Source organism: Heptranchias perlo, chromosome 11 (genome assembly GCF_035084215.1).
Source record: "Heptranchias perlo isolate sHepPer1 chromosome 11, sHepPer1.hap1, whole genome shotgun sequence".
NCBI classification, from domain to species: domain Eukaryota; kingdom Metazoa; phylum Chordata; class Chondrichthyes; order Hexanchiformes; family Hexanchidae; genus Heptranchias; species Heptranchias perlo.
In genome coordinates this window covers 34,793,986-34,818,665 of record NC_090335.1, presented here as the reverse complement: position 1 = coordinate 34,818,665, position 24,680 = coordinate 34,793,986, and the positions used below count along the sequence as shown (strand labels likewise).

General features: G+C 41.1%; 1 protein-coding gene across 3 annotated transcripts in view; it reads left to right on the top strand.

Annotated features, from left to right (window-relative positions):
• The window catches only part of pola1 (polymerase (DNA directed), alpha 1), a 212,063-nt gene that overhangs the window by 78,232 nt on the left and 109,151 nt on the right, over positions 1 to 24,680 (top strand). For all 3 annotated transcript variants that reach the window (XM_067992806.1, XM_067992807.1, XM_067992808.1), the window contains exon 27: positions 20,920 to 20,952. In XM_067992806.1, coding sequence (XP_067848907.1) covers positions 20,920 to 20,952 — 33 coding nt within the window. The remainder of the gene's footprint in view (positions 1 to 20,919; positions 20,953 to 24,680) is intronic.

Below are 24,680 nucleotides of genomic sequence, written 5' to 3'. Positions count from 1 at the left end.
TCTTAACATTGTTGGGTTATTCTTTTGTCCAGCCCAATCTTCCACACACATTTCATATTGACTGCTCGCGTAAGTCAGCCAAAGTTTCGTTGCTAAACTCAACAATCTCTGTTGCCACTGGGGCATGTTGAAAATGCATGGCAGCAGATTATCGCAATTACCTGGTATTGTTAGACACTTTACTCGACTCCAGCATTGTTGCGTTGACATACTTCAAAGCTGTACTTTATGCACATCTGTTGATCTGAAAGGTTATTAATAGCCAGCATTTTTCTCTGAATTGCATTAATCGGTAACTTGCTATAACAAGTGCAAATTAATTCTGTATTTTACACAATGGACAGCTGGAGTGTCAAATGTCGAGTGTCTAAGTTTGAAAGTAACTCATCCTCATTTTGTGTCATTACCTGGGTATTGACGGTTTCATGTGAAGGAGAAAATTTATTCTGGGAAAGTTGGATTTAGGTTGCAGATACTTCCCTTAATTAGCAATGCCTGTTCCCAGGCCATAATTAGCTTTGGACATGTCTGTGACATCTCAATGTTGATGCGCTGCAAGGCGATGCAGAGTCTGTGACTGACCAGCAGAGCTGGTTTATACATTTTATCCTGTTTTTAAAATTGATATAAAGTTTATAAGCTTTGTCCCTTAATTTCAATTATATGTACCCCAAAGATTAAACATCAAAGGGAAGAGAAGTGGGATGGGTGTACATTTTGTTCAGAATATTTCATTTTCTATTCAAAAATATTTTGATAAAATGTGTCTTGTTTTAAATTTTAAAAAATCATTTTTACCTCAATGGAAAGCCATCCTGTCAGGTTTCTTTGCCTCCAATGATGTCAATGATGGAACGAAATACTATGTCTGAGATGGTCCATTGATCACAACAGGGGAAGTGATTTTGGACTGACTCAGAGCTGACCCACCTCACAAAGAAACACTGATGGCTTTCAACAAAAGATACTTCTTGCTTCCCCCCCCCCCCCCAAGATTTCCCTTCCCTTTAATGCATTATTTCCTGTATTTCTGTTCTGCTCTAGGTTAGACTATATATAGAATGTTTTGAACCTGATGCTAATTAATGAAGCAATTTTTATGCTTTTGTTACCTAATTTTTGGTGCTCTGTACAATGTACTATTCCCAATAAGATCATTGACAGGTGAGGAGCTCCCAGGCTTCTACCAGTTTTGGTTTTGAGTTGACCACTAGGAAATGCATGAGAGGAATCTAAGGTGTCTCATCCTTCAGTTTGCCCTCTGACGTAAGCTGCTTGTCACCCCATTGCATCACCATAAATAGTGTGTCCCTGACCATGAATTTGCACTGTTGGTATTCAGAGGAACAGAAACGTGACTTATCACATTAGACCACCAGTAAACTGGATCACTACATTTATATGTAACTTGTAAGTTTACATACTGAGCCATTGATTGGAATTATATACAGCACCTTTCATGTCCTCAGGATGTCCCAATGTGCTTCACAGCTAATGAATTACTTTTGAAATTCAGTCACTGTTATGATGCAGACTTAGCAGCTAGTTTTGCACACTGCAAGGTTCCACAAACCGCAGGTGACATAAATGACCAGTTAATCTGCTTTGAAGGAAGAATGTTGGCCAGAACATTGGAAGAGCTCCCTACTCTTTGAATTGTGCCACAAGATCCTTTATATCCATCTGAATAGGCAGGCGGGTATAACATCTTGTCTGAAAGATGGCACGTCCAACAGTGCAGAATTCTCAGTACTTCTGTCTGCAAAATAATGGTGACCACGCTTCATAAGTAATTAATTAGCTGTAAAGTGCTTGGGATGAGCTGAGGATGTGAAAGATGCTATGTAAATACAAGTTCGTTCTTTTACTGCACTGAAGTGACAGCTTAGATTATGTGTTCAAGTCTTAGACTGGGGCTTGAATCCAGAACCTTCTGACTCAAAGGTAAGAGTGCTACAAATTGAGCCAGATGAACACCAAATCTCGTAACATGGTCAGAATGCAGAGACTCTTCACCGTGTGTCAGCGTGCTATGTATCTAATACCTGACTCTCTGCTGTGCAGCAAATTGCGTGTTAACCTGTTACATGTTTCTGCAATAGGGCGCTCGGCCAAATCGGATCAGCTGACCTATGTGGACTTTAATTTTCATTTTAAATCACTTGAGGTTCATTCTCTTTTTTTTTGTGGTACTAATAATGTCAGTTAGATTTATAATCATTGCAACTCACTGCTTTGTATCTACATGTGTCCAGGGCTAACCACCTCATTCCCATTGCCCACAATTTTCTGGTTGTCCTCTCCTGAACGTGAGTCAGGTTGGCTCAGAAGCGGCACCAAGCAACTCACCTAAGTCGGGATTCTTCATTTGAGTCTGGACAGTGAATACACGCAGACTATCCAACTCTGGCTAGTCTTTTAGTAGACTATCAGAAAGCTCTTCATGGATTTGCTGCCAGTGCTGCTTTGTGCTCAGCCCACAGTTTACTGCCACAGGTGTGAAACACACTGCTGATGGATCTTGTGTGTCTGATGTAGTAGGAATGTCACTGTACCATTGCTTGTTTTGATTATGATTATATTAAGCAGATTGATCAGCATAAGGCTGCTGCAGATAATTAAAGCTGCCCATTTTCCCATGATTTAGTCTTCTGTCCGAATAAGTAACCGATTTATTTTGTTGTTGCGAGTAGGTAATGATTAATAAATGGGTTGGCCATTTCATTTCATGTATCTGAGACTGCTGGCATTAACATGTGGTAAAAGGTTGCTTTCCTGAAACTGCCATTACCTTCTAATGGTAACGACAGCTGGAACAGGAGACCTCAGTTTAATTTAAAGCAGTTGGCTCATTTCCACATTGCAGTGGAAAGCATTCGTTGTTAGGGTAAACTGGGCTTTCCACATTCTGATGTATTAGTGTGGTGTGCCCCCGCCCCCCCCGCCAAATAAAATGCTGTGTTAGCACATTGTTGCCTATATAACACAGTACAACTTTAAATATCTATCTTTAGTTTATTGTCTAAAATTATAACTACGATCTTGCTGCAGACGTTATTGAAGCTCATATATATGTTCATTTACACCACCCGAGATCTTTGGCTATGTTGCTGACGCACAGTGATTTCTAAGAAAAATTGAAAACGATTATCTTGTCAATAAATTGGCATTGTGTTAGAATGATGGTTATGTTAACAGCCATAATTTAATCCTGACAGTCAGTAGCTTTGGTATGTGAAACGTGATCTGAGTAAACAGAGCACAGTTTGTATATCAGAGATGATCTGCCAGTTGTTAAGAATACAAAGGTCACTTCTAAATACTTCCTGGAATAATACCCAAAACAGTGAAACATAGAACATGAATAGCCTTGTAGTAGGGATTTGCTGATATAAATGTGTTAGGACATTAGTTTGGTCCAAAATACTGACAAATGAAGAACTAAAATTAACCAGTCTAGGCTTGTTTTGGTTCTTTTGGCTCTACTTTTCCTTCCTACTACTCCCCCCCCCCCCCCCCCCCCCCCCCCATCCTTCCCTTCCTAAATGTGGTGATTTGTGCTAGAGTATGGTACCTAGGCGGCAGCATCTCTTCTCTTCTCCCTTGTCCTGGTGGTTATTCTTTATACATGAGGCCTAGATAGTAACTATCGGATGGATACTTGTAGGAAGCCATCACAGACAAGCATGACCCTGTCCTTAACCAACTTCTACAAGCGGACTTCTGGCAAAGGTTTGTTAGATAGCGTTTTGGAACAGGAACCAAGGCTAGCTTTATGCTTTCATTGTTGTCCTGCTGAGAATGGATAGTTACATAGAATTTGCAGCACAGAAATTTGGCCCAACCGGTGTATGCTGGTGTTTATGCTCCATACAAGTCTTCTCCCATCCTACTTCATCTAACCCCATCAGCATAACCTTCTATTCTCTTCTCCCTCATGTTTATCTAGCTTCCCCTGAAATGCATCTATGCTAGTCACCTCGATTACTCCTTGTGGTAGCAAGTTCCACATTCTAACTACTCTCTGGGTAAAGAAGTTTCTCCTGAATTCCTTATTGAATTTATTAGTGACTATCTTATACTCATAACCCCTAGTTCTGGAGAAAAGTGCAGTCTTTCTTGATATTTATAACCTCTCATACCATACCAGATCTTGCAATTACCCACTGCATTTTGGAAAGCAAATCTGTAACTTTTGTTCATTGTGGAATTGCTGCTTTTTGTATTGGTATAAATTTGAAGTTTACCAGTGTAATTATTAGGGTTTCTTTTTCCTAATCCTGTAGTCACAGGTTGGAGCCCATTAGGCTCTAATGGTTGTATCCATCAGCCATACTTGTGATGTAAAGAGGTGTTTGAGTATGGCTGCTGGTTAGCACTTCTCATATATTGGTGTTGAGTCATAAAGAAGGTTATGCAAAGAATTTTCTAAAATCTCCGTTTACAAACATTCTTCTTTTATTCAACCTCCAACTATAAACAAGATAATTCTGGTATCTTGCAGGCAAAAGCTATCTGGGGAACACCAAGTATTCGCATCTTGGGCAGTGAACCGGACCTGCCCCACTCACTCTGTGTGTGAAACGTCGTTCTGGAGTGGGCATTGAGTTCTCTCTCTCTGGTTGTCAGCAGCAAATTTCTGCTGAATGCTTTTATTTTCTAGGAACCAATCAAAAACACTTAAATATCTGAGGAGCTCTCTTACAAGCCTCTTTACAAATTCTTTCAGTGGAGACAGTGTAACCTTTGACCCACTGTGAGCAATTAAAAATAAACATCAGACGTAAGACTATCTGATGTAATGTTGCGGGGGGGGGGGGGCATGGAGTTTAGAAGATGATTCTATTTATTTGCATATGGCATCTGAATATTGTTTTATGAAATTCCAGGCTTAATGTAAAATAAGTGGCTACTGTTCTTGGCTGTCCAAAGGCAAAAAATATATGGGACTTTTTTGGAAAAAATTGTATATTCTAATCCGCTTCTAACCATACAAGTGGTTTTGGAATCAATTGTTCCTTTTTTATATTTTGATATGTTTTCAGTTACATTGCAGAGGACCCCTTGATGGAACGATTAATCGGGGTGGGGTACAAGTCTGTTTCAGAAACATAGGCTGCAGGGGCTTGTAAAGGTGGGCTAATACTTTGTATTGAATATAAACCTTCTCATATTGCAATCTTGAATTTGAATTGTTAAAAGAAAAGAGATTAAATTAGAGAGCCATTTTATTTGTAGCATTTCTAAATGCTTGTTGGGTTCAGGCTTTCTCCAGCATGTCACAGAAGAGATTGATTGTTGTAATTGGACCTTCCTCTGGTCAGGTGCAAAGGCATGTGCAAAGTGCCCTACATGTCGGGGTTGACAATATATTTACAGTTGCCATTCTGGGAATGCGTATGTGAAACTTTCTTTGTGCTAATATTAATCTTAACTAGTGCTTTTGGTGGAATCAGTTTACAACTGAAACTTTAGAACATGCATGTATTTAAAACTGGTGCCACTGTGATCTAGTGCATTGTTTAGAAGTAGACTTAAGATTTCATTTTATTCAAATATTAAGTACTTAATACTTGAAAGCCTTGGGAAGGATTCTCTATACTAACGACTGTGCATAAATGCAATTTTTTTTAGCTGTAGGCTGGCACTTTAATGTCACCATGTGCATAAATCTACTGTAGCCATAATTCTAGCGAAGTGCTTGTCCAGATGATTTCAAAGAGGGACTGATTTGTGTCTAAGGGCTGACTAACCTGTCGTCCTAATTGGGTTATGGGTTATCAAAAATCTGTACTAGGATTTATATGGTTTCTGCTCGCTAATCTTTCCATTCTTCAAACTTTCACCTCCTCCACTTGGAGGGAGCAGCTCTTCCAGGGGTGCAGTTTCAGGGTGCTTAGTGTCTTTAGCCCATTGCTACGAGGACGCTCTTCATGTGAACCCTACATATGAGTGTTGAGTATTGGCAGGCAATTTTTCCATGCAAGGCCTTACAGCTGAGCACATTCCTGTTCTCCCTGATGTCTGCATATGTGTACTTTACACCAAGGAGCCACTGGATAAGGAACAGCAATGGGAGCCCAAGCTCTCTTTCTTCCTGGACCAGGGTCGTTGAAAGCAATTGTAATGTCCTTACCACTGAGATGAGCTAATGCTACACAGGTTAGGGATTGAACCTGGGACCGACCTGTTCTGCCCGGGTCTGTGTAGCACTCAATCGCTTGTGCTAGTTGTGCCGATAGGGTCACTTTAATGGCTTTTTTTCATCTTACAAATTTTAAAAGGACACGAAGAAAAAGTGTTTGGCAAACTGGGGAGGGAGAAAAATGAAGTGCTGCAGTTCATTTTCATCATGATTTCACATAATGTGCATTGGTGTGATGTACATTTTTTAATGCAAAATGGTTTGTTAAATGCTTATTTCCAGGGAGATGATCCACTGAAAGAAACACATTTTCCTTACTTTTCACATTAAATGGTCTCTAGAATTTAAGCAAAAGAATTGCACCATTTAATATTTGCACCTGCCCTTGCTGTTGCACTGACTTGAAACCCTTTAAGTGCTTGAGTTTGAATTGAAGATAATGGAAAAATAGCAGCCAGTTTTGGCTGATTTTGGATGGAAAGAATTAAACCTACGTAACATCTGGTAGGTATTGTGCACAGTGAACCATCTCGTTTTACCAGCGTAAGTCCTGTGTAATTTGGAATAACTTGGTGGAAAATTGGTCATAAAAATTTACCTAATGGTTTTTGCCAGCATACGGTGATGTTCTACATATATTCTATAATAAAGTAATGCTGATAAGAGATTATCATTGAAAAAAGCCTTGGCTGAGCTGCAGGTAATGAATGTGTGTGACTGCATTTTAGACAAAACCTTGTTTACTTGCAAATTCTCTACATGTTTATGTAGTATGAATGTTTTCTTTTTAATAATTTGATCAGTGCAATACATTATTTCTAGATCTTTTCAAACCAGATTTCAGTGAAATTGCTTTTGTTTGTACAGGGTTCTCCACACTTCTAAATTATTGGGTGGGGGGTGGAAGATCGAAGATCAAAAAGGTTCGAGCTCCCAGCACATCATAAGACAAAAGAAATTAAATTATCCCAAGTTTTCTCATTCTTTATTGACATGAGCAAGTAATCTTCCAACTGACAATTCCCAGGGACGGTGTCTCTTTACTTGATCGGCGGGTGGTTTGAAGTGACCAAATAAGTCCAATTCCGTTTACATTACATGGGATTCCAGAATTCTTCCTAGTGTTTTAGGGATCCACGATATCATCTGTTTGTCCATGAGAATCAAAACCCAGTGTCCTTGATTTCTGTGATCACAGCTTCCTACACTGTGCTGACCTGTGGCATCTTTCTCCTTATCCTTCTCTCACATCAAAGCTCTCTGCTCATTAACAATCTTTGAGGGGTTGACTGAAGTCCAGAAAATTGTATAGTCCAACAAAAAGGACTGTCTTCAATTATGACCTGTTGGGAATTTGTGGTAATTGAACAAAGCACTAGTTGTATCTTCTACATTACTTTGAATTTTAAAAAAAATATTCGTTATTGATTTGTACCGTTCCATCATTTTTTTGATTTGTAGCATTCCATCATTTTTATGTGATCATTTTGGTCTTTGCAAAGCATAGGACCGTCAAACCTCTCTAGCCATTGGTCTGTGCGGCAACTTTTTATTTGTTGCTGCTCCCTAGTAACATCTTCTCATTGGTTGTTGCTAACATTGTCCCCATCATCCAGCAGCTGTGCTTCCAAATAGACTCCTTATCCAGTCTCCCTGCTCCAAGCTCCAAGTGTCACCTCCCTAAACCAACCTCTTCAGTTCTTAATGTAGAGCTTAGCCTGGACCTTTCCTGCTGCACCTACATGGAACCCAATCCAACTGTTGGGCCTAGCAGTCATAGCCCTGACCCCTGCCTGGATCCTGTATCTGCACCCACGCTCCATGCCCATTTTCAACTACTCAAACACTCCACCCCAGTCCTATCCTGGGCACTGTTTGGATTATTGGTTCATTATTTTGTTTAACAAAAGACACCAAATTATTCCTCAAGAAAGTGGCTTCCTGGTTGTAAATAGACAAAGTACTGAGCTTCCCTCCCTCCCTCCAATTCTGGGCACCACACTTCAGGAAGGATGTCAAGGCCTTAGAGAGGGTGCAATGGAGATTTACTAGATTGGTACCAGGGATGAGGGACTTCTGTTATGTGGAGAGACTGGGGAAGCTGGGGTTGTTCTCCTTAGAGCAGAGAAGGTTAGGGGGAGATTTGATAAGGTGTTCAAAATCATGAAGGGTTTTGACAAAGTAAATAAGGAGAAAGTGTTTTCCGTGGCAGAAGGGTCGGTAACCAGAGGACACAGATTTAAGGTTATTGGCAAAAGAACCAGAGGAGATTTGAGGGAAAAAAAATTACGCAGTGAGTTGTTATGATCTGGAATGCACTGCCTGAAAGGTTGGTGGAAGCAGAATTAATAATAACTTTCAAAAGGGAATTGGATAAATATTTGAAGGGGAAAAAATCTGCATGGCTATAGGGAAAAAGCAAGGTAGTGAGTTGGATAGCTCTTTCAAAGAGCCGGTACAGGCACAATGGGCTGAATGGCCTCCTGTGCTGTATAATTCTATGATGGTTATACATCATGCTAAATTAGTCCATGGAGAACATTTAAATGTAAGAGTGAAGGTCTTTCTGTGGTGAAACCCGAGTCGATTATTTTGAATATTAAATATTTTAACTGGATGCCATTTTTAATTTTAGTTTTGCATCTGTCAATCACAGAGCATTGTGTGGAAATAGGCACCTGCTGTCGAAGTTATGTTTAGTGTGGGTCTCGGGCACATTTACATTGCATTCTTAATCTTGCACATTGTGACATTTAAAAGTGGTATGGATTTGGTGGCGGAGGAGGGGAAGCTCCCAAAGTTTCTGTAACATGACTAATCCTCTTCGGCTGTGTTCTGCTAAATGCTTCATACTAACTTGGACAAGAACCAGCCAAATGTTTTTAACCTCCAGAGGATTGCTGGTCAGAACCCTCTGAGGATGTATTATTTTTTTAAGTGTTGCAGGTAATGCACATTTATGCATGCAGTGCACACACTGTACATTTGCTCAGGATTGTGCTTGCAATTGTCCATGAAAGTGATGTGTGTAAATGCATGCATCACCATCAGGAATACTATTTAGTCAATTTGTGAAACTAAATGGGTATTTCAGTCCCAAACTTCCTCGGGTGGTTTGAACAACAATCCCAAATACAGAAACAGCTAAATTTGCAATTTGAAATTGCTGCATTTTCATATAGGATTGGTAAGCAACCTCTGGATGTAATTCATCTCCTCTCCCACTCTGAATAGAAGGTGCAATAATGATTCTTCCTTATTTACTCAACCTCTCCATGAATAGACAGTCTCAGTGCAGGAAAGCAGTGTGGCTCTGTTCCTTTAAATGTTTAGCAACACAATAGGCATGTTGTCGTCTCCGGCTTCCATTCGAACTGAGGCATTGTTCTGGCTGTACACCTCCGTTTTCCTTCTGGTGTCAGTAGCAGTTCATTCTGTTGCCAGTGCAACACGAAAAATTTCATTTGATTTTTCCCATTTGAGTTACGTTAATTATCCTCTTGCATCCTGAAGGAAGCCAGTTTTATTTCACCTGATGCGGACGACAAATCGCCCATCTTGCATAACCCTTTCAGACTCCTGTAGTTATTGATGGGCCTTTAAAGACTATGGGCATGATTTTAACTGGGAGCCAGGAACCCAGCCTGTCCCTAGATATTGGCGTGGGGAACCAGGAAGCCAAGTGAGTGTGTCGCAAACTGCGATCGCAACTCAATTGAAGGTGAGTATTTGTGCTTCTGGGGTTTCCCACGCGCCATGCTGCCAGATTGACAGGCTGGCTGCCTGTCAGAAAGGAAAGGATCCGCGAATCAGAGGTGGGGGGGCGGGAGGGAGGGGGAGAGAGAGAGAGAGAGAGAGAGAGAGAGAGATCATGGACCCTGGAACACATCGGAGGGCGATAGAGGTGGGGGGGGAATGTGGGCGACATCAGTGGGGTCCAGCCTGCATTGGGATCGGGGTGGGGGGGGACGGTTGGGGGATCGGGGGCGGGGGGTCGGTCAATCGCAGGGTCATGTCGCGCCAGGTGAGCTTGTCGGGCCTGGATGAAGCGCTCCTCCTCCTCCGGGCCCACAAGCAGTGCAATAAAGGCACTCACCTCATAGATCCGGCCCTTCCAGCCTGCTTTCACCTGCCATGAATCGGAAGCGATGGGAAGCCCAAACAGGTACGGTTAAATTCATTTTTCTTTTGCAATACACAAAAACGTAAGTACCTCAACTATTTCAATGAGGTACATTTCCCTTTTACGTATCGGCCCGCTGGCTTTAAGTGGGGGCGGGACTTCCTGGTGTCTGTTGTGCGCACGCATTCAAACATGACTGGGTGACGTTGGAGCCAGGACGCAGTCTTGTTCCAAAAAGCTGTTAATTTAACCTCCCACCCCCAACCCCTCCCTCCCCAACCCTCCCGTTGTTGGGGATTAAAATCACCCCCTATCTGTCCAATCCATTAAATATTTTATTTGTGAGAAAATGTACCATATTTTAAATGGAGACCAGTACTCCATTGGAGGAAAGCATTAGTCAACAGAACGCAAGGCAGTTGCAGTTCGCTTTGCATATTTGTTGCCTGCGACTGCCGTCTTAAGGATTGTTTTGTGATGCTTCCTGCAGTTGTATCTGTAATGCATGTGCATAGTTCCTTTTGAATCTACATTCATTCAAAGGTTCACAACGTCTTTTACAAAGGCTGACTGTTTAGCAACTTATCAACATTACCCGTGAAGTATGACCCCATTGAGAATGAATGCGTATCCAACCTTGTTTCGCGTGCACAATCCTATTTTTATACTAGCTGTGAAGAAATGATTCTCCACAAGTAGATTTGTCAAGTCTTTCAAATTCGATTATGAATGTTTCAATTGGTTTTAATTACACTTTTGGTATCATCTTTAAATGCTATATGGGAGTGTGCATTTTAATTTGAGAGAGCTGATGAAAGAAGTCTTCTGGCTGGTTTCACAAGACTCCATGTGGCTGAGTCCTGATAAATCTCTATTTTACTAATAACTTTGATTTAATACTTCAATACATGCGGGGTGAATTGGGCCAGCATGTTAGAATTCTATACCTTGTATCAGGTGTGCATTCATCCAGTTTCCACTGTACGTCCTTGATCCCTGCTGAGTTCTGAGGGAAGAATGAGACCCTTAAGTTCAACTGTCAGCTACTTGCAGCTGACAGGAAACTGATCTGTTATTCGTCTGCCTCATAAGGTGTCAGCAGCATGCTTTGCGGGTGGTGATGCTGTTTGCAGCAGTACATTCGTGTGCCGGTTGACAGGGCAGCAGGCAATCGCTTTACATTACACTTAAGCTGTGACATTCCTCTGTAAGTATCAGTGACATGGCTGGGTACCGCCGTCCCTGGCATCCTGTACCACCGCGTTGCATTTTTGGCCACGGTCAAAGTGATTGTCTTTCAGGGGAAGGTTGCAACCTTGGGGACAGCTGTCTCTTTTGTCAAAACTTTGGTTTCTTTTTGGGTTAGAGGTTAACGAAAACTGTGACTAAAAGCCAGAATAAAGGGTGTTACTGGGAAATCTAATTAGTCATTAAGGGCAATTGCATCTTCCTCCAGAGCTGCAGGGAGTTTGAACAATTCACGAACCCTGAAGGTGATAATTTGAAGAAAGCAAACATTTGCACCAGCAAGGCCATGTTCTACATTAATAAATTGCCTCCAAATTAGTCTAACAAGCTTGCATGTCTCGTAGAATGGCTTACAAAATTTTTGTGGAGTGAGGTAGTTTGAAATAGTGTACTCCGAGAAGGATTGTTATACGCCTTAAAATAGCAGACGTGTGGCTTAGACTATTAGTACCTTGTCATCTTTGAAGAGAAGCAGGCTAGGATTTCAACCCCACACAGGAGGGGGTGGGGAGTCAGACTTGGTTAGGCAGTCGCTGATGAAAAGATGGTGCATTCATTGCTTTGGTTTTCACTGTTAGAGGTTAATGCAATTATTTATGTTAGACACCAGCCACCTGTTAGAATCTTTCTTGTTAAAGGTCATTCCTTGGTGCCATGCCGTCTGACTTTTAACTGCTCTGTATTAAGTTTGTTGCCTACTGTTTTGTATGATCTGCAAATGTCGAGAGAAATTTCATACGTTGACGTATTTACAATATTTTGCCTTTTGTTTGACCACTTACTGTCTCTTGTCCCTGGCTATGTCTAAACAGAAACTATTTTACATGCAACAGCATCAACAACTTGCATTTATATAGTGACTTTAACATGTGAAGTGTCTTGGGACATTTTTCCAAGTGTTTTATCAAACAAAATTTGCCACCGAGCCACATGAGATATTAAGACAGGGGACCAAAAGCTTAATCAAAGAGAGAGATTTTAAGGAGTGTCTTAAAGGAGGAGAGAGACGGAGCGGTTTAGTGAGGGAATTCCAGAGCTTAGGGCATAGGTAGCTGAAGGCACGGCCATCAATGGTGGAGCGATTAAAATCAAGGATGCGCAAGAGGCAAGAACTGGAGGAGCGCAGAGATTTTGGAGGATTGTAGGGCTGGAGAAGGTTGCAGAAATAGGGAGGGGCGAGGTCATGGAGGGATTTGAAAATAAGGATGAGAATTTTAATATTTGAGGCGTTGCTGGACCAGGAGCCAATGTAGGTTAGCGAGCACAGGGGTGATGGGTGAATGGAACTTGGTGCAAGTTAGGCAACGGGGAGCAGAGCTTTGGATGAGTTCAAGTTTATGGAGGGTGGAAGATGGGAGGCCAGCCAGGAGAGCATTGGAATAGTCAGGTCTAGAGGTAACAAAGGCACAGGTGACTGTTTCAGCAACAGATGAGCTGAGGCAAGGGTCAGAAACGGGTGATGTTACGGATTGGAAGTAGGCGGTCTTGGTGATGGAGCGGATATGTGGCCGGAAGCTCATCTCGGTCAAATAGGATGCCAAGGTTGCGAACGGTCTGGTTCAGCCTTAGACAATGGCCAGGGAGAGGGATGGAGTCGATGGCTAGGGAACGGAGTTTGTGGTGGGGACTGAAAACGATGGCTTCAGTCTTCCCAATATTTAGTTGGAGGAAATTTTTGCTCATCCAATACTGGATGTCGGACAAGCAGTATATTTCTTCAAAAAAAAGTGTATTTGTACTTGCAAGCACCTTCAACAAAAAGCATTCGGACTGGGATCCAGCGTGGACCAAAGGTTGTGTAGCAACCTCGTGAGCTGAATGGCTCATCCAGTTGTGAGGTAAAAGTTTAAACAAAAATTAACTACTTTGTTATGTACTGTGACACACTGGTAGTGCTGTTAATTTCTGAAAATGTCTACCCAGTTTGAAAAACCGTGCTAGATATCGAATAAATGCTTTAATCGCTTCTCATGCAGTTGATAACATGACCTTGAATTAATATCACCATTCTCCCTGCGTCCTTGCTCACTGGATACGACTACTCCTCCGCTTGTGCAGACAGAAATAAAAGAGCAGCCCTGTTGGAGAGTCTTACTTTTGACTTGGGTCGTTAAATCCATCCCCTCACCTCTGTTGTCCAACTCCATTGATTTATTCCTTTTATCTATTTTCCTTCTTCCTCTATGTAAAGGGCATTGGGACGTTTTCTAAGTTAAAATGCTCTCAATTTAAATTGTAGGAGGTGGACAAATATCATGCAGGTAATATTGGTAAAATAAATGTTTTTATTGAAGTTAGACAATTATTAACATAAGCTATCCCCAGTTCAGCTTCAGCTGGCTCAGACACAGCTGTTTGTAACAGTTGGGTTATGTTTGGTGCTGACATTTGTCCTTTTATTGGGAAGCCTGTACGTAAAAGAATTCTAAGACAGAGTCGTGTCCGTGTCCATGTAGTTAATTGCCCTGACACATCAATTAAATAAGGCAATGAGGATACAAAGGCGCTTATCCTTTTGCCACTTAACACTTGCAGCGGGAAAGCCACCTCAGGGGACTGAAATAAGAACTGAGAATGCAGCAGAGAAGCCAGAGCTTAATTTTGGTAGCTATTTCAAGCCATATGGAAGCTGTCCACTTAAGACCGGTCTAACAGCATAGCACTGTAGTAAATAGAGATGTGTTTTAATTAAGATTGCATGGCATGGGAAGCAATTATATTCCTTCAGTTGATCTGGGATGGGATTTTGCTATCTGTTTAACAGCATGGTAAGCATTTTCTGGTACACAGTTTAAAAAGGAGTGTCCCAATGGCTCACTGCGTGAACACGCTGCCCAGTGTGGAATTGAACTACACAGACCAACAAAATCTCATGCTTGATCCCTGGTCTGTGCTGTTGGCTGCTCTAATTTGGGTTTTAGCACCCTAAGTCGGGGAGGGGCAAGCAGCCAGGTGAGGACAGGATGTGGCTAGGCTGCGGTGCTGGGCAAGTAGTCTGCCAACATTCACATCTGAAGCGTTGTCACTTACATGGGGTACCAGAGGTTAAGTGGCACAAGTACAACTGTACCTCAATGAGTCTGTGTTCAGTGAAGAAAGGGAGAACATAGTATGTGGGTGGGAGAAGGGAAAGAGGGAATTTAAGCTTAATCTGAATTGAATAATGTCTGAATTATATTGAACGGTCAGTTCAAGAAGAATACGCAATGAATATATTTGGACTATCACAGAGAAGTCAGATTTGTGGCTGTAATTTCACCAAAAGTCTAGTTTTTGGTGTCAGCAGGACTCTCGAGGTGGTGCTGAGCACAGAACAGATACTTCCTCATAGGGAGAGACAATCCACAAGTGCATCATTTTGGGAAGCTCTTACAGGTTGGATTCAAAGCAGCATTAGCAGTTGCCTGCCTGTGCTTTTGGCAGCAAAATTGTGTGTGCGTACGTAGACACGAGCGTTAAATCTGGCTTGATTATCCCGACAATGCCACATCTCCTTCTGCATGGGCAAATCAGCCTCACTTCCCAAGCTCTGCTTCTCAATGACTAAACATGCATCTTGCTTCTAACACCAAATGTTAGGAGATCGAGACAATTCAGATGGCTGCCTCAGACTTTCTTCTTTCCATCTCCTAGACTGGCCCCCATTTCTCCCCTCAGCTCTCATCAAGCTCATCTCCTCAGTCCTAATTATTGATTCTTTCCTAATCCAAGTACCACTCGAATACCCCTCCTTTCGCCATTGCTTGCCAGCATTGTTAATTGTATTATCCCTTTGTACAGGCACCCCTCCCCTACAAACTACTGTCATCACTCTCATATTTAAAAAGCCCACTCCAGTTACCAGTTGAGCGCACTCCCCTTGAGTCAGAAGGTTGTGGGTTCAAGTTCCAATCCAGAGACTTGAGCACAGAATCTAGGCTGACACTTCAGTGCAGTACTGAGGGAGTGCTGCACTGTCGGAGGTGCAGTCTTTCAGATTAGACATTAAACCGAAGCCCCATCTGCGCTCTCGGGTGGATGTAAAAGATCCGATGGCACTATTCGAAGAAGAGCAGGGGAGTTCTCCCCGATGTCCAGGCCAATATTTATCCCTCAACCAACATCACTAAAACAGATTATCTGGTCATTCATCTCATTGCTGTTTGTGAAACCATGCTTTGTGCAAATTGGCCTCTGTTTCCTACATTATAAGAGTGACTACACTTCTAAAGTATTTAATTGGCTGTAAAGTGTTCTGGGACGTCCTGAGGTCATGAAAGGTGCTATATAAATGTAAATTCTTTCTTACTTTACCATGCCTTTCCTCCTTGAAGATCCTTGAAAGTTTTTTAACTCACCACCTCTCCCATAATTCCATTTGAATCCTTTGAATCTTTAATTAAAAAAATAATAATTTTCAGAATGTAGGCATTGTTGACCAGGGCAACATTTATTGCCCATCTCTAGTTGCCTTTGAGAACGTGGTGTTGAGCCATGTTTTTGAACTGCTGCAGTCCATGTGATGAAGGCACTCCCACTCTGCTGTTAGGTAGAGAGTTGGATTTTGACCCAGCGACCATGAAGGAACGGCGATATATGCAAGTTGGGATGGTGTGTGACTTGGAGGGGAACTTGGAGGTGACGGTGATCCTATGCACCTGCTGCCCTTGTGTTCCTAGCTGGTGGAAGTCGAGGATTTGGGAGGTGCTGCCGAAGAAGCCTTGGTGACTTGCTGCAGTGCGTCCTGTGGATAGTATACACTGCAGCCATGATACACCAGTGATGAAGGGAATGGATGTTTAAGCTGGTGGATGGGCTGCTGATAAAGCAGACTGCATTGTTTTGGATGGTGTCATGCTTCTTAAGTGCTGTTGCAGCTGCATCCATTCACTCCTGACTTGTGCCTTGTAAGTGGTAAAGAGGTTTTGGGGAGTACGGAGGTGAGCCACTTACTGCAGAATACCCAGCCTCTGACCTGCTTTAGTAGCCATGATGTTTATGTGGCTGGTCCAGTTGAGTTTCTGGTCAATGATGACCACGAGGGTGGTGGTTGTGGCTGGATTTGGTGATGGTAATGCCATTAAACGTCAAGGAGGTGATTAGGCTCTCTCTGTCATTGCCTGGTACTCATGTAGCGTGAATGTTACTTGCCACTTATCAGCCCAAGCCTGGATGTTGTCCAGGTCTTGCTGCATGCGGGCATCGACTGCTTCATTATTTGAGGAAATGTGAATGGAGCTGAACACTGCAATCATCAATGAACAGCCCCACTTCTGACCTTATGATTGAGGGAAGTCCATTGATGAAGCAGCTGAAGGTAGTTGGGCCTAGATTGCTCTGCTAAGGTACTCTTGCTGAGATGATTGGCCTCCAACAACCATAACCATCTTCCTTTGTGCTAGGTATGACCCCAGCCACTGGAGAATTTTCCCCCGATCCCCATTGACTTCAGTTTTACTCCGGCTCCTTGATGCCACACTCAATCGAATGTTGCCTTGCTCTCACCTCACCTCTGGCATTCACTGTTGTGCCCATGTTTGGACCAAGGCTGTAATGAAGTCTGGAGCCATGTGATCCTCTAGCCCTACTTTCCAATCTGTGCCTTTCAATCCTCTGATTCTGGAACTTCCTCTGTTCCCTGCTGTTAAACCTTAAAATCTATTCATTCAACCTAGTTTTCAGTCATTTTACCTAAATTCCATTACAGTTTCTCCTATGTGAAATGTCTTGAGATGGTACTATGTTAAAGGTGCTATACAAACACTGATGGTGATGGTTTTTGGGAGTTGGGGTGCGGTGGGGAGAAACAAATGGAGGGAGATAGGAAAAAAATATTGGATGTGGGGGAAGAAGAAATGTATTTTGATATGGCCTGGCAGTGGGTGGCAAGTGCAGCAAATAAATACCTATTTCTTTGTCTCCAGGATCAACAGTTAACTCCTTAGGTTCAAGTCTTTGTTTCTCATCTGAGAGAAAACTTCTGATTTGATAAACATGTGACTAATTTGCCACTTTAGTGGCCAGTTAAACAGTTGCCATTTTTCATGTGTATAGAGCCCATAACATAGCTCCAATGAGGCATGCGACAATAATTGAATGAATTTGAGGCCTGGTAATATGGCAATTGAGGCATTTACTTTGCAAGCCTTTTATAGTGAGTTTGAACATTACTGTTCGGCTTTAGAACTATTTGTAATATTTAATACACAATAGATGAACCATGTAGCATCTATCTCCTCAGTGGGAGGAGGGGGATGACTTTGAAAGTTAGAATTGCATTGTAAAGGTTTTTATCCCACTCAATATATCTGCCTTTTTTATTTCTGCCATTCAAGGCAGAGTCAGTGGAGATAAGGTTGTACTAAACTTTCAACATGGCTCCATTCCTTACAGCATCATGAGATAATGGTTCCTGCATCGTATTCTGCCCTATTAATCAACTTTGGTATTTTATCATTTGTCCTGTGGGTTCAGAGGCTAGGTCTGTGGCCCGTTGCTGTGATTCTGTATTTCATAAAAGAATCATTTTATTTCCACATTCTGACGACGCTGTATACACTTGGAAAATGTGCATCATTCTGGAGTATTAGTTAATTTTGATTACAAATTGCATATTCTGTTATCCAATGTATTACATTGGATGGTGCAGCCTGCTCATTGCATGAACACCACATCACTGGATAACCATCAAATTACTTTAGAATAAGCCTGCTATGTGTTCAGTGTATTATGTAAAATAACAGATGGTTTGGGAAAGGCAAACGAGACAGTATGTTTTTCTTTATTGGTTTTGGGCTTTTATCCACATTAATTTAAATGTTATAATTGAAACCAGTGAGGGTGAATTACTCCCAATATGCATGGAAGGTTTCTTCGATGCTCAGAATAGAATAAGAGAAGCATAGTTAACAAACTAAATGCCATTAAATAAAATGCCAGCTTTAAACTTGAAATGGATACATTTTATTTTGATGGGAATCCCCCAAGTTCCACTCGAGCCGCATTATCTGTCTTTAGAAAAGGCTCTTAATTTATGGCTTTTCTAATCAGACAACACTTGGATTGAGGAGTTCATTATTGCTTTTAAGCAGTTGTAGTCCAATAATGCTTACATCTCAGCCAATTAGTCTGAAGGGAAATGACTTTGGCATTTTGTAATGTGTTGAATTACTGCATAGATTTGCCTATTAAACTCTTCCCTGATGTGTTTGACATTAAAGTGAAAGATTGTTTAAAATGCAGTAATTCTTCACTGATCCAGGATCTTTTTTATTCCTTTAACAAAATTTTCCTGGGAGTTTTCAAGCCAAGAAGAGTTATGAAATAGCAATGTTAAAATGTTCCCGAGGAATTAAGAGTGGTGAAGAAATGTGCAGGTGTTGTTTAATCTAAGCACCATGGGCTCTGTAATTAATGAGAATTAAATTAGAACCTCTATTCTATTTGTTCGCTTTTGATACTTTAAAGTGATTTATCTGACACTGGGTGCTATATTAATGGGTTGCCCATCATTTTATGAACATTACATGTCAGTGGTCTTTTTCTATATTCCCAAGTCTTTGGGGAGTATTTAAAGACTGATTCATTGTGTGGCCCAGTTTCTCTTTTAAATAATAATTGCACTTGGATTATTTGTGAAATAGATTTTTATTTTTTGGGTGTCTGTGCCATTCATTGGACCACGTGCTTGTTGTTTGAATTTCAACACATCATTTACGGCAGTTTGTAGAAATGGCTGAGATGTAATTGTTCAGACTGGCTCAATATAAATCCTCCCTTTAATTCCTCTTCCTTTTGCTGTATTCATTCCCTTGCCTATTCCTCCTCACTTCATTCTATGGATGGAAAATGTCCATAATAATGTACAAATGGTCATTGAGTGCACTGTTAAGGGTAGTTCTGCGTTAAACCTTCACGTGAAGAACAAATCAACAGAAATGCATTTTGGAGCCAAAAAATGATTTTTGTTGGTGCTGCAATATTGTGACTTGAAACGGGATGTAATATGTACCTAATGGTTTTTTTAAAAAAAACACGTGCAAGTAATTAGAATCAGTATTTAAAAAATAAAACCTGACTCTTATTTCTTGAAAGATTTAGTCACCTGACAATGATGGGGCTTGCACCATCTGTTTTCCCCCCACCACCGCCCCAAAATAGATTCTATCAAAGCTGCCCTTATCCAGGCCATTGCACCTCCTGTGGCCAAGATGGTGGGACAGGCACTCAGCTCCCACACCATTGCCAGTACCAATCGTGACCACGTACCTTACACCAATCATGGGTTTCTGATAATATAGGCAATAAGAGCAAGATTGTTTAAAAAATTGATAAGTTTAGATGAGTTGAGGTCCATCATGCAGGACACCACCATCTAAAAGAGTAGGAGAAAAGGCCAGGTAAGTCCAGAATCTGAGATTAGATGATGGCAAACTTGGGCTAAAAAAGCCTGCAGATAGTAACCTTGGAAGTAAAGGTGTTTTTAATTTCTTGTGTCTATTCCCTCTCCATTTTCTTGCTTTTGCTCTTTTCCTACCTTGAATGTGATATCTTGGGACATCGGGTACCAGAGGCACTAGAAATGTCCAAGCGGCCCTTTTTGCATATGAGCTTCTACAGTGAATGTCAGCATTCTGGAGCCATGTCAGGAGCCTGATTCTCATTCTATCTAACATCTACATGTGCACTTTCCAGTACTGCTCAGGAGATGAAACAATTTTTTTTTTCCCCTTTTCCTTCCCTGTCCCCAACCCAGTCTATTGATATCAATTTTAGGGTCGTCATTGTTATACTGACTTATAAGTTATCATAGTACAGGATTAAATCTTGTGCCTCCCTGCTCTATTATTCAGTACCAAGTCATTTACCTTCTGAACCATCAGTCATAGGTCTATATATTTAAGGCTTTACTTTATGGAGCTTGTAATAGAGAATCTGGTTGAAAATAGAATAAGAGTTATTGATAGCTTGAGAGTCCTAGCATGGAAATTAGTTGTTGCTGTGTTGCACTGTCCAGACTTGAGGGATGTTGTTCTACTCATTAACACTGATGATTTACCAAATATAATAACCCTTCCTTTCATTGCAGAAGATAACATGATATTTCTGTTACAGGCCTGGATCTGCTATGGAATATGCAAAATTGCTTGAATTCATTTAGTTTCATTGGGCTTTATTTTTAGAAATGTTGCTTTCAGTAATGCAGTTTAATTGTCAATTCAAAAATGGGAACAAATGAGCTTACTTCGGCAAATTCTGATTCACTCAGATGTGGACGTGTTGCTTCCCACTTAAGTTGAGAACGAGAAGTGCTGTCTTGGTGCTGCTAGCAGTACCACAGTGTTTATATAGAGGGAATGAGCAGCTCATTGTGATTTGCCAATACTTGGAAGTTGTTTACATGCAACTTTTTCTTTTATTTCAGATTCTCATGCACACCAAGGAGATGGTCCAGAAGGTAATTTGTCCGCATGCATATTGGTGTATAAAAAAAGTATTCAACAGAGCAGGCGTCAGCAGCCTTCGATTCCAGGAACTGCTCCTCAATAGCAACAAGCCTCATTTATATTCAAGAGTTTAATCAGGAAAAAGTGATTTGTGTTAATTATAGAAATGTTTTTCATATGTTGGATGTGATAAATTGTGTTGTTCCCCACATATGTGAACCTTGTGACTAGAAGCACTACTCCCTCAGGAACTGCCTCCTTTGAGCTTTGTGCTAATGCTGTGTTTACCACTTTTTTTTTGTATGCTGTTAGGAGTAGATTTGCAAAGGTTTTAATTTTTGCTTTATACTCGAGATAAACCAAAAATTAAACCCTGCTCAGATTTGCTCTCCCATTCCAATAGCAGCACTTGCATTACATAACTTGGTGACTGTAATACTTAATCCCCATTTTACAGGATTTTCATAATATTGACAAGTCACGTTTGGTGGAGAAGCAAAAGGTGGCTCATGATTTAATGAGAATTGTTAAAAAGTCTTTAGTGTTTGTTCTAGTCTCTATTAAAGACAATGGGCTGGATTTTGCTGTAAAAATAATAGTGAGGCTAACAGCGCTCACCGTTATTTGTGTGCAAATCGGACAGCAACTTCTGGCAACCATACGTGTGCAGTTAAATGCGGAAATCCGGAAGTTGCTGTACGAGATGCCCTCCTCCTCCAAAAGCTGCGCAAATACTGCATCTCGCCAGCTGGCTCCCCGTTCAAATGTATTGAATGGTGTGAAGTTCCTGTACTTACCTCATAGATACGGACTATTCTCTCCAATGAAAGTGAAGTAATTTCAAGTCTAAGCACCCTTTTAATGGCGTGGTAAGTCTTATTTACTGCCAAACAACCCCTCGGGTACTGAAAATTAACTTTTACAAGTGTGGAGTCTCATTCCTTCAAATTTTATTTTTCCGTTGGACATTTAAAACTTTTTCTTTCTGTCTCTTTTAGCTCAGTCTCTGAATTCAGTCTTTCTTACTCCCTCTTTCGCTTTCTGTACCTGATTTGACATTGGAATCACTATTCGAACTTACACTTCCTGGTTCTGACTGCGCTGTTATTGACGATGCTTCAACCCGATTGGTCAAGGAGATACTCAGCTGCTTGCCCTGTTCACCCAGGTCCCAGATGCCCTGTAGTCGGCGCTGTGCTTTATGGCTCTTTAATTTAGAGGAACTTGACATGCAAAGGCTCATAAAAATTCTGTGGGCAAGTGCAAGTCTAACTAATGGCGGGTGCTATTTGTTTGCTGATCACCCATTGTAAAGTAACTTGATTGTATTTTTAAAAAAAATTCCACACACACAAAAATTCCACGCACTTAAAACAAGAATACATATTAGTTTGTTGCTCTGGTACGAGTGCTTATATTTGTTCATGACTTCTTTTATTTAAATGTACATGTATAAATAAATATTTATAAATTATAATAGGAAGGGCAGCATGTCCTTTGTTGTTCTGGGCAATTGAATTTGTTGCACAGTAATCCATGGAAGAGAAAAGTTGCCAGATGGGTTTCTTTGGGAATGACAACTGTGTTATGACTGTAATACGAAGAAAGCTCACAAATAAGTTTTAAAGGTCATGAGCTTTTTTAAGTCAAAATGAACATGCAATTGGATTAAAAAGATTCTTGAAATAGACTTGCTTGATGTGGGCTGTAGATGTTTGGATTTGTCCCGTCTTAAAATGAAAACATTAAAGCAAACTATGGAGGAGTAGAGACTCTTGCACAGACCCTAGTTATTAAGAAAACGGAAAGAAGCAGTTGTAACTCACTTGTACGTGATGTAAATTTATGCAATAAAAGGGCAGAACCATGACAGACCTGTCATATTTGGCATTTCCTGTAATGTGCTCTGCTTCCCTATTTATTAACTCTTCTGTCAACATCACTCTTTAAATCTTCACTGACATGATTTGCTTAATCTTGATGGACAATCTGATAAACCGCACAATTTAATTCTACTGAGGTGTCCCAATTGACAGACTTGGCTGTGATGAAATAAAAGCGAACATTTGAGTTAGAAGGAGGGTCCAAAGCTCAATTCCGCTCGTCCCAAGTCTGATACCTGTAGTAAAGACTGGATTGATGTCTATTGGACCTATGGGAAATAAGTGATGAATCCTTGTAGTGGGCAACCTGTTGTTTACTCTGTTTGTGTAGCTCACTGGGAGTCTGTAGTGCAGAATCCTGGTATGACAGTACCATACCAAGCACAACCTAAACGTTTTGATATAGTCAGCTGTATAAGATAAGCTCCTGGAATTCATGAGAGTTACCAAGTGTACAATAAAACAATTCTCCCTGTTCATGATACATGATTTAACATAGAATCATAGAAAATAGGAGCAAGAGTAGGCCATTTGGCCCTTCGGGCCTGCTCCGCCATTTAAAATTATCATGGCTGATCGTCTAATTCAGTACCCTGTTCCCACTTTTTCCTCATATCCCTTGATCCCTTTAGCATTAAGAAATATATCTATCTCCTTCTTGAATATATTTAATGACTTGGCCTCCACTGACTTCTGTGGTAGAGGACGCCACAGGTTCACCATCCTCTGAATGAAGAAATTTCTCCTCATCTCGGTTTTAAATGGCACACCCCATATCCTGAGACTGTGACCCCTGGTTATGGACTCCCCAGCCATCGGGAACATCCTCCCTGCATCTAGTCTGTCTAGTCCTGTTAGAATTTCATATGTTTCGATGAGATCACCTCTTATTCTTCTAAACTCTAGTGAATATAGGCCTAGTCGACCCAATCTCTCCTCATACGTCAGTCCTGCCATCCCAGGAATCAGTCTGGTAAACCTTTGTTGCACTCCCTCCATGGCAAGGACATCCTTCCTCAGATAAGGAGACCAAAACTACACACAATACTCCAGATCTGGTCTGCCCTGTACAACTGCAGTAAAACATCCCTGTTCCTGTACTCAAATCCTCTTGCAATGAACTCCAACATACCATTTGCCTTCCGTTTATTCCTACTCTCTGTTTCCTTTCTGTCAACCAATTCTCAATCCATGCCAGTATATTCCCCCCAATCCCATGTACCTTAATTTTGCACACTAACCTCTTGTGTGGGACCTTATCAAAAGCCTTCTGAAAATCCAAGTACACCACATCCACTGGTTCTCCCCTTTCTATTCTACTAGTTACTCCTCAAAAAAAACTCCAGTAGGTTTGTTAAGCATGATTTCCCTTTCATAAACCCATGCTGACTTTGTCCAATCCAGTTAATGCCCTCCAAGTGCTCTGTTATCACATCCTTTATAATAGACTAGCATTTTCCCCACTACTGATGTTTCTAAAACCAGTATGAAATGATTATACCGTGGTTTGGGCTTTTGGACTCATTAGATTAATATGCACATGTAAATTTTGTCAGTAATGCATTAATTTTGGATATGGGCATTCAGTCGTCTGTCCCATTTAAGTACAGTGCCCGTAGGTTACACCAGCACAGTGTTTCACATGAAATGGTGCCCAGCTCCACATCATGAATGTATGCCTGAGTATTTGGGAACTCCCTAAGTTTAAAAAATAAACTTTACAAAATAGAACCATAGTTTAAACTGTTATATCGGTCATTTATCCAACAGGCTGACCCAGCATTTTAATGCACTTTGTAATTTGTGCAATACTTGCTTAAACCGCTCATCATACTAAAATCTTATCCAATGAGTTT